This window comes from Haliaeetus leucocephalus, unplaced genomic scaffold (assembly GCF_000737465.1).
Source record: "Haliaeetus leucocephalus isolate CR32 unplaced genomic scaffold, Haliaeetus_leucocephalus-4.0 Scaffold0, whole genome shotgun sequence".
NCBI lineage: Eukaryota > Metazoa > Chordata > Aves > Accipitriformes > Accipitridae > Haliaeetus > Haliaeetus leucocephalus.
In genome coordinates, this window is record NW_010972436.1 from 18517614 (window position 1) to 18528741 (window position 11128).

Sequence of the window (11128 nt, forward strand, 5' to 3'; positions counted from 1 at the left end):
TCTTGGTTTTTTTTTTTTTTTTTTTTTTTTTTTTTTTTTTTTGCCTGGGACATCGTTTTTCTTAGATTTAGTTAGAAGAACTCTCCCTCTTTCAGAAATAGTTCTGGCATTTATCTTTGCATTTTTACAAAGTGACCATATAAATTCATATTAATTAGATGAAAATTGCTGTTGCCTACATGACACAAGGCATGCTGTCTTGCTATTTCTTAATATATCTGAACGTGATATAAGATTCTTGTTGACTCCTGACTTTCATTTAGAATGTTACCAACTGCACATCAATGGGCTTTGCATTTTCACTATATCGTGATATCTAAACCAGTCTGTTTTCCTTTCTATGTCAGTGTAAGTGTCTGTCATGAAGGAAGGGTCAGCAAGAAGACTTTTCTTACTATACCAGTATCACTAAAGCTTATCCATATGAAATTTTTAAGAATGCTTATGCCATCCCACTTAAATAATAGTTAAATATTTTAAGAGCAACAGTGGACAATGAAAGCATCTATTCCTCGGTACTGTGTGGTTTTCCTGGGAGGTGGGATGGGGGAGGCCTCGCTAGGGCTTCACAGATATAAATCAAATGCAAAATACAGTTTAGAGTCCCATGTCTGTCTTTTCTGTCATTCAGTGCAGTAACCTCAACATGTTATTTCTATTCCAGAGAGGCCAAACACAGTCTCCACCACCCCCAAAACCTCCATCTCCTAGCTTTGAATTGGGTTTATCTAGCTTTCCTCCATTACCCGGGGCTGCTGGCAATTTAAAGACCGAAGACCTTTTTGAAAACAGACTGTCCAGTGTGGTAATAGGAACGTCAAAAGAAAGAGTGAGTAGCCGGTGTTCATTTTTGTTGGGAAAACAAAGAATTGCATACCTCTTGTTTTCAGATTTGGTGGCTTATGCGTAGAAAAAACTTAGGGTTTTTCATGGGTCGTAAGAAGTGCTTTTAAAAAACAGCTGTCAAGTGATGTGCTACCGCTTTCTTCACTTATGTCTTACAGTTTGTTAGGTATTCTCTTTGAAATGGTGTGGAATATGAGCACCAGTATAAGTAAGTGTTAATAGAAGAGATTTGAAAATATACTCTTTGCTGTTCATAATTGCCTCAGGCTTTTTGATAGACTCAGGTGAAAAATATGTGATAAATTTTCCTCCTGTTTGAAAGTCAGACTTCTGAGTTGTATATAAAACACTTTAAAGTGACAGAGACAAACTTTTAAGCACTGAAATATAAAGAAGTTCCCTACATAAACTCAGTACACTAGGCATCATAGCTGGAACAAGAACTGTTACCAAAACCAGCTGGATCCCAGCGTTGTCTTGTCATATTGCTTGGAAAGATAGAAATATATCAGAATGACTTGGCAACCACTGCTTTCTAGATGTAGTAGAGATACAGTTGAAAATTAATGTTCAGTAGCTGTTCATAGATTTCATTCTTAGAACTGTCTCTGCCATGCCATCTGTGAGTGGCAGTATGTTTTCCTCCATCAAGACTCATATAATCCTGTACACTATGGAACAGTCTAGGCTATGGAAGTCTATATTGGGGTTTTTTGCTAGCTCTAATTTGTGTTTTTGTAGCTGTACCACAACTGAAGGAAGTTAACCCCTGGATATAGCAGTGCAAAAGCAACCTGATGAAACACCAAAATCTCTCTCTTGTGTCTCATCTCTAAAACCAGTCTATTGCAGAAGTGTTTTCTTCAGTGCCCACGTACCAGGGGTGGGTAGGGAAGCCATTTGTTGGTAAAGGAGAGAGGAAGCAGCAAGGCAGCCTGCACCTAAAGCAGTAATTGTGCAGACAAGCTATCTATTTTGTCTCCTACAAGTGGTAATAGGGACAAATACATTCCAGGGTTGCTTTTAGGGGGAATATGCATGACAGTGCCATGGTAAGAGCAGTGTTTAATTTACTGTCAGCTGGTACTCCAGACTGTAGTCTGTTCTTGGCCAAGATCTAACTATTTTTAAAGTATTTTACCTCTGTTATTTCTGAAGTGTTTTTTGACTGCCATATTTCAGATTTAAATAAAATTCCAGCACTTGCTATTTGATACTTCTCCTGCTTTCAGCTGGGATAGAGTTAACTCTCTTCCCAGTAGCTGGTACAGTGCTATGTTTTGAGTTCAGTAAGCAAAGAATGTTGATAACACTGATGTTTTCACTTGTTGCTAAGTAGTGTTTAGACTAAAATCAAGGATTTTTCAGCTTCTCATGCCCAGCCAGCAAGAAAGCTGGAGGGGCACAAAAAGTTGGCACAGGACACAGCCAGGGCAGCTGACCTAAAGCGGCCAACAGTGTATTCCATACCATGGGACATCCCATCTAGTTTAGGAACTGGGAAGTGGGGGCAGGGAGTCGCCGCTCGGGGAGTAGCTGGGTGTAGGTCGGTGGGTGGTGAGCGATTGCACTGCGAATCATTTGTACATTCCAATCCTTTTATTATTACTGTTGTCATTTTATTAGTGTTATCATTATAATGATTAGTTTCTTCTTTTCTGTTCTATTAAACCGTTCTTATCTCAACCCATGGGTTTTGCTTCTTTTCCCGATTTTCTCCCCCATCCCACTGGATGGGGGGGAGTGAGTGAGCAGCTGCATGGTGCTTAGTTGCTGGCTGGGGTTAAACCACGACAATACTGCAGTTGCTCCTCCCATTACAAATCTAGTACTTGCTTTGCACTCTACTTATTGTATAAGAACTTACATTTCTCCCCTGTAGAGGCAGTCTTAATATCAGTCAGGCACTGAGGTTTTATGATAGTGCAATGCACTGTTACATTGAAAAGCTTCCTTTGATTTCCCACTTTTTCCAGCTTGCATGAGTTAGTCTGTACCATTGTGTGGAGGAAAAGGATTGTGCTATCTTTCCTTGTTGACATTATTAAGGAATAAGATAACAGCAATTGGCTCCAAAGAGCAATTGTGTTCTATTATAAAGGTGTTTGAGTTAATGTTAGAATCTTGCCAATGTATACAGGCTGCTTTTCACCTTGATCTCAAGATTTTTTCATGTCAACTGATGTAGAGTGACAAAGTGCCAAGTAGAGTTACACAGTGCTACTCTTGTTTTATAGATGGGCAGGTCCAGTGTACAGAAGCTGAGTGAACTTAGGTTGTATAATTTTGAACAGTTGTTATCCAAGCATCATATCTTATGGTCTTAGCTTTGTGGCGCTCTTTTAGATGTAGCTCTGGGGAATGGTAGGTGTTAATCATCCCACATTTTCTAACTAGGAGACTGCAGCGCTGTCAGATCAGGGGCTGAGTGTTTTGGCCTAGGAACAGCACTTGCATGTCTGCTTGAGTTGAAACTATTCACGCTTAACCACGTACCTACAAGTTTTGATGACCTTGGGCCAGAATGCTCAGCAACTTGCAATTGCAAACCTTTTCACATACTATTAGAGTGAGTAAAACTATAGAAGCTGTTCTTTTATTTCTAAACATCCACCTTTTATGGTTTTACTTTTACTTTGAGTAAAACTAGGCTTAGGTCTACTGCAACAATCTCTGCTACCTGATTTAAAACAATGTTATCAAGTACAGTATTCCTTTCTAACAGTGACCGTAGGAGCCTCATGTTTTATTACCTTTGAATGGCGGCTGGGCTGGGGGAAAGGGGTGGCTATCTTGTTCCTCCTGTGCTTGTGTTCTCCTGTTGCTCTCCCTTCTGCACCAGAATCTGTTCTGGTTCTAGAGTCAGACAGGTCAGAAAAAATACGAAGAACGTAGCACTTCTTAAACAAACAAAATGGTTATAAATGTCAGAAATACATTTTTCAAGATACAAAGCCTTCTTTCTTTCTCTATTCTTATTTTGTGACAATTTAAATTCATGCATGCATCTTGAACCGATTTGGCCTTTATCTGGAAGCACAGTATCCATTGGCAGTAGCAGAATCTTTTGAGGGCTATGGAAAAAGCCTCTTTTGCTTGGTAGCAAATCACACTATAGCATAAGAAAGGGACTTTTAAATGATGGTCATATCCTAGTTTGCAAAAACTTTTTTTAAGGTTGGAGTTTTTAGCACCAGCTATCAGGATGATGCTGAGTTAGAGCTTTGAAGGTGACAGTTATAGGAGACGTTTGTCTTAATAGGCTAACTATGGTTATGTGAACAGGCACAAAGCCTACTTTGTCACCAGCAGGTGCAAAGTTCCCAGGTTGAAAGAAGTGATTTTGCCATCCAGGTATGTCTCAAAGGGAACTAAGCTTCCAACTTTTGGGGAAAGAGCCATAGTGTGTGCTTTATTTGTCAGCGTTTCTAAATAATTATAAAAGAAAAACCTTATTTGTTACAGTACATATATTGGATCCTTCTATATCTTGCTATAGTTAATTTACACTTTTATAAATCAACTTATAAACTGTTTCCCAATTGTGTTAATTTTCAGGCAAACCATATTAATTTGATACTATGATTGCCCTTCTGTGCCTTTTTTTTTTCTCCTCCAGAACATTAATGTGGATGCAAGTACAAACACTGTTCCATCGGGAATTCCTCGAGAGCCGTTGTTGCCAGTTTCTTCTACATTGCCCAGGACGTTTGAAAGGTCTCCTTCGCCATCCCAGTCTTCTGAGTAAGCATTTAATTGCATGGCTATAACTATTCTGCTCTAAATCACATTCACATTCTCTGTCATCAGAAGGCTAGGTGGAACACTGTAAATAGCTATTAAAGTCTTAATCAATGACAGAATTTTTTTGCTGTATATTGTACTTGTAAAGGCAATAAAGCTTAATTTCTGAACAATATCATAACAGTGATTCAGTCATAACAGTCATTCAGCAGACAAAAGTTTAGTGTTGTGTTTTAGTCTCTGCAAGTATTTAAAAGTTCAATGAATACCTAACTGTATTGTATTTAGATAGCTTTGAAGCATAGCAAGTAAATCCACGATCTGTGGGCAGTACTGTTGTCCATACAATAAAGAAAGTTTTCAGTAAGACTTTATTGGGAACCTGCAAATCAAATTGAGGTGTTTGAGTAACAGGAGTAAGATAACTGAATAACCAAATATTATCAGAATGTCACAAATTACAAGTAGCGTCAAGTTCCACAGGAATATTCTTTTTTAATATTTGATAGCATTTTTAAATGCAATGCTAGTCATAATGTGCTAGGCAAATTATAGCTATAACTCTTTATAGTCATACTCAAAGTTTTAGACGAGTTATTAGATCATTCGTCTATCCTGAAGTTTCACTTTTCATGAGCCTTGCTTCCTGCTGGATGCTTACAGGGACTCCAAGGTTGTGGATAAACAGCAGAGAGAGACACAGAGTACAGAAAGGCTTTCTTCTTCCACACTCAGTACTGCATGTAAATCGGTACAAGTCAATGGAGCTGCCATAGTAAGTGACCTTATTATTTCACTTTCTCTTAATGATCTAGTTTGATACATTTAACAGAATATTGCTTCCATTGCTACCCAGTGTTGCTCAATCATATGATCCCAGCATCCTTAAATTTGTGTGGTGTTGGCCTCCTGATTACTTGTATGATACAATTATGCAATTAACAGTGCAAAACTGTTCAAGGTAACTTGGCAAATGATAGCTCTTTATCTGAATTCTCTTCTTGATGGTATCCTTGAGGTAGAAGCATTAATACATATGATGATATTTAAACCAGACTATTCATTGTCTTTCAGCTGTTTCAGAGTGTTCTTGAATTGGAAGTATTTTGCCCTGTCACAGTACTCAATTTTTCTAGCATACCTTTTTGCGTTTTGCCTTGTCTTAAACCTTATTGTCTCTACAGCTTCTGTAAACTTCATACTCTAGCCCTCATCTGCATATTTTAGTGCAGCAGTCTTTTGGGACAAAGACTTTTACCCTTTTTGTTCATAAAAGTAAATAATTTTTTTTCCTCAGGATGCTTTGTTTAACGCTGCTGTTCTGTTTGCTTTTGATTTCACAGGAACTGCGAAAACCTAGTTATGCAGAAATTTGCCAGAGAACAACTAAGGATCCTCCTACATTGCAACCCCAGAAAGAACAGAAGCCAAACACTGTAGCATGTGGGAAAGAAGAAAGAAAGCCCACAGAAACAATAGAGAAAAACAGAGAACCTCCTCCTGCAAAGTCACATCCTGGACAACCCAAAGACCAGAGGAGACAGTCAGGACGCAGATCGTCCCCTCCAGCTGTTGGCAAACGCTTAAATAAAGAACAGAATACCCCTCCGAAATCTCCTCAGTGAAACTAACACCTGGGAGGGATTTGAGAAGAGGTCTGCTTCCCACAAATTAAACCCATGTTCCCACTAAGATACCTGAGAATGAGTTGCTGGTTAGGAGCTTGCAGTGATACTAGGCATATAACAATGCCTGCAAGTTATTTTTCTGTGAAATACTTTTTCCCCTCTTGAACAAACATTCTATTTTTCTGGATATTTCTGGATAGTTGTTCTAAACCTTACATTTAGGTTGGTGCTTAATTGGAGGTGAAGCTTAGTGTGATTATTTTTTTCCAAGATGTAAAATATTTGTCTTTAAAAAAAATCAACTTTTTATTAAGCCTCTCTGTGGCTGTGTGAGTGCAAGCTCTGTATAGTGAGTTTTTTCTAAACTGTTAAGCAGAAATGTGCTGCTGCAATATTTTTAATAAACTGGTCTGCAAGTACATATCTAAAGTGTCCAAAAGACTGATAACGGCAGCTAGTGTGTAGAGTGCAAGGAAGTAGATGTATTTTACGAATTAGTATGTGACCTTGAAGATTTTTTTATTGGGCTGCTGTACTAAGTGTCAGCAAATGAACTTGCACTTTTAGGTTAAAGGAGTAGTTGTTTCTAGCGTTTTTAAAAATTTAATCTTTTTTTGATGTTTTGCACACACAAAATGAATCCTACGGAGCACCATAGCAGTCTTTCTAAAATACTTCCTTTTTTGACTTACTGCAAGCAAGTAACCATCTTCTCACTCCAGAATAAAACTGATGTTATAATTTGCAAATACAAAGCACATTGTGAATAGAAAGAATTAAGTCTGTGAGCTTCTATGGTGGTGAAGCCTGTTAGTGGATGTTATCAGGAGAAAGCACTGTAGCCTTCTTGTGATAACCTTAGCTTCCCTGTGCTTGTAAGGGAGTTAACTGAGTCAGCGCTGTATGTTCTGGTTACCCCTGTGCTCTGTGTAGACTTTTTTTTAAACTCTGCCCCAAGTGCTCTTTGAAAGAGTTCATATCTTAGTCAGCCTTGTGTTGACATCTTCCTGTAACTACAAGCATTGGCATACGGATTTAAATTTTTTCAAGACGTGAGATAATGGTGTTTGTTTTGTGTGGTGGAGGAAGAGATCCCTGATATTTACCTCTGGGATGAGGTTTCTCACACTTATTTACTTTAGAAGTGATGCGCTTTCTGAAGGACAAGGATGCACTAAATTAGCAAGTTTCTAATAAAGTTGAATATAAATTATTTTTGTTTTAAAATGCCTAAAGTTTTTCTTTAAGTGTTTAAACTGCAGGAAGTTCAGACAAAACTCATTCCTGCTGACTATGACAGTACAGTTTATTCCACAAAAATGTTTATTTAAACAACTGATTTTTTTAAAGAATTATTTCCATCCAATATTTAAAGACTTGAATTTTATTTAAACTTGAAAATGACTTTGCCTTAACTTTTGTACAAGACAGCTTAGAGTTAATGAGGTCTGACCCCGTGGAGGGTTAGCGTGAGTGGAATACAGAATTACTCAGTTACAGTATGTATCTATTGTCACTGGTCTTACTGGGTAAACATACTGTAGTACAGGAACTAGCAGCAGTTTTTGTAATATACCTTAAAGATCTTAAACAGTTGATCTTTTTCAGATTGTTGAAAAACCTGTAAATGCAAATAGTCAATACTGTATTAAATATGTGCACTTGGAAGTGTGTGCTTTGCTTGTACAGTTGTAAATAATCAGAACATATAAAAAGGTACCCTAAAGAAAAAATCTGATAAAAATTATTGATATTATAAATGTTGCTGTTGAGCTGGATGTAGATAAACTAAATGTTGTGGTTTGAATATTACTTTAATTTGTTGTTTTTTCTTTTTCTTATTTTATTCTGGTGTGCTGAACTGACTCTGCCTCTTCACTGCAAAAGGGAAACGGAACGAAAGTCTTATTTGAAAGCCCTCAAATGTTTTCCTAAGTCCCTCTAAAAACAAGCGATTTAACCAATTCAAAAGTGTTCTGCAATGTAAATAGTGAATTTCAGCAGTCAAATTGTAATTTTAAGTCATTAATAAAATCAAATTTAATTGGAAAAAATTTTAGACTGCTACAAAAATATACACAAAGCTTACTTGTCTGCTTTCAAGAATATCAGTGCTTTCCTTAGTGTATGATTCCTAGAACTGTAAAGTAACTATAGAAGTTGACTCCTGATAAATTTCCTGTTACAAGCATCAACTGGTAACTAGTTGACCTTTTAAATCCAGCCTGTTGTATGCTGCAGAATTGGTCAAAATAGGGCATGCTGGAATCTGTTGATTTTTCTTGTTTAAAAAGCACACTTCGTGAATGCTGTGGGAGGAGATAGGACTCTGACAACATCACCAAAACCGCTCAACTAGTTCTGTCATTGGATTTTTAATATGCTTCTCCTTTCCCCAGTGGCAGTGAAAATGGTAGCTAGATTTGTGTATGGTTTAGGCCGGCTGTATGATTCATTTTGTTTGTCTGCTGCAAGTGAAAGGCTTACCAGCTGCAAACAATCACAAGTGGTTCCTTACAGCGACTGTGTACAGCTAGTCATAATACTCAACTGGTACCTAAGGTAATATAGAGACCAGCGGGATGTGTTGTGCTGTTCTAATGTATTCTGCTGCCATTTGTGCTAGGTCAATACACTGTAATTACTGCTTACCCAGCAACAGTCTGTTGCATCGAAAGTTTAAACCTTCCTCTGATGTGGTTTTTATAGCTTTTTTAAAAAACAAAAAAAGTGACACGCCAAATAGCTGTGTAATATACGACCTATCCTTACTGCATTTCACTTTGAGATTTATTTTTTTCCACTCGGTGACAAAATGGAGTTTTTGGAGTAGAGTTGTGAAGTTGCATGCAGACTGTTGCTACGATACATAGAGAGATTAAAATGAAAAACCTCCCAAAAGCAGTAGCTGAGTTAAAGGTTCAGGGGTACAGTAACTAAAATTGGCATTTTACCTTGTAGGACTGTGTGGTGACACTTTTCATTTTGAAAACAAGTCAAAATGGGATCTGAGACTCTTCTTCCAGGAATTTAAAAAAACAAAGATTGCTTTTAAAACTTAATGTTGTTTCAGATCAGTCCCCCACCATGACACTGTCCTTTGCCACTTAGAAATCTGTGAACAGTGGCAATTTTTTTGTGTTGCTGCATTATCCTTCAAAGACTTCAGCAGTTGGCATAGAAAGGCCCTTGTTTGAGTGTGGTGCAGTGTATCACGAGCAACAGCTGACTGTAATGGTGCATACCTATCTCTGTATCTCCTTCTGCTAGCTACAGTTAGGGATTTTTATGTGCTTTGTAACCTATTACACTAATAGCAGCAGACAATCGAAGATTTCTAAGGAGACCTAACAGCTGCCAATTCACGAAATAGAAGTGTAATATGGGAGCCTTCCTGAGGGTTTTTGTTTTTGTTCTTCTTCCATTAAGACTGGAATCAAGCTTACATGTAAACTATCAGTAATTTAAGTTTCCTTTTGTGTCATAAAATGTAAAACTGTCTAATTTGAAAAAAATATGTAGGTTATGAAAAATAAAGATTTAGGCACTGTTGAATTCCTGATTTTTTTAATTAAACCTTTCTTCAGCAGTATTTTTCATTACCTTTTGTCTTTTGCTCCCATTTTTGGAAATTATATATTTCTAATTTTGGGAAAAAAAAATCTTTGCTTACTGTACTGTTCAGCACAGCTGTTGTAACCATCACCTAAGGCTATGTAGCAGCAGCAAGAACACCTATAATATAATTCTGAAGGCAGCAATATCTATCTCTATTAGGTAACTGTGACTGGTTAACTCTTTTAAAAGCAAACAAAAAAAGCTGATGTGATGTTCTGTTTAGTAGAGGTTATCATCTTCAGTAGTGGTTTCCTCAAATTAGATAAAGTGTTGGCTTGGTCTTAAATGTGGATTTTAAAGTTTGGGTTAGTGCTGTGGTTGCACGGCTCTTGAATCCAGAGGTGTCCTGGGGTTATTTTTTGCTTTGGCTGGTTTTAGAGGTTATCCTGGTCACACTCCTAGGAAAGAAGAGCTTCTGGGATATCCTCCTTCTAAGTAAAAGTTCTATTTTGGAAACACTTGAAACACCCCCCCCCCCCCCCCCCGCCCCTTTTTTTTTCCTAGGTTTGTCTCTCATTCAGCTATATCTGACCAAGTTTAATAATAGACATAAGCATGGAAGTAGTAACAATTACTGTGTTTTGTAAGCGTCTTGGGAAGTATTGCAGTGTTATTCTTCAGGCTGGATATCCTGTAAGCTGGACAGGTTAGGCTGCTTGCTGCTTTATTTCCCCAATACTGTCTGCTCAACAGAGTAGGGCAATACAGGAGTACCAGTGTACACTGGGCACTGCAAGTTTCTCCATGTTAGAAAAGTCAGTTAAACATTAGGCTTTGGTGGTGACGTGGACTACAAGTACTTGAAGGCAACCAATTTTCACTTCAGCATGGAGTATCCTGTTCTGCCCTTGGAACTCAGCTTTACTTAACAGGTAAAAATGCATGGAAATTTGTCAGCAATGTTGCCATAATCCTAGTGTGGCTCTTCAGGGCCACCCCAGCTTTGGCAGAAATTGGAGATTTATTTGTTCACACAACAAAATTAGGCAGTGTCCCCTTTGTGCTAGTTTTCCCCAATACAGAGTGATGTTTAATGATAGCTGCACCAATGTTCATGTTGAACAAATTGTTTTGTTTCCTCTTGGGCATGAGGAGGAAGAGTGACTATGGAAAATTACATGCGATTAATGTAATCCAGAGATTACTTATTGTCACAGAAACTGTGACTCATTGCATTTTGATGCTAAGGCTTCTTTAGAAAAAAAAATATTTTATTAAGTTTTAAGTTTTCTAATATGCTTTGACTTCACAAACCTCTGGAAGTTAAAGCCTCTTACTCTGTTGATTATCAT

The 11128-nt window shown here is 37.7% G+C and overlaps 1 protein-coding gene across 6 annotated transcripts in view; it reads left to right on the forward strand.

Annotated features, from left to right (window-relative positions):
• LARP4B (La ribonucleoprotein domain family, member 4B) overlaps window positions 1-9619 on the forward strand; it is a 41266-nt gene extending 31647 nt beyond the window's left edge. For 4 of the 6 annotated variants that reach the window (XM_010585578.1, XM_010585586.1, XM_010585619.1 and 1 more), the window contains 4 exons: window positions 665-829; window positions 4466-4590; window positions 5254-5365; window positions 5934-9619. In XM_010585578.1, the coding sequence (XP_010583880.1) occupies window positions 665-829; window positions 4466-4590; window positions 5254-5365; window positions 5934-6215 (684 nt within the window). In that variant the 3' untranslated portion in view covers window positions 6216-9619. The remainder of the gene's footprint in view (window positions 1-664; window positions 830-4465; window positions 4591-5253; window positions 5366-5933) is intronic. The other 2 variants (XM_010585602.1, XM_010585610.1) reach the window with 2 other exon arrangements.
• Window positions 9620-11128: the final 1509 nt, after the last annotated feature.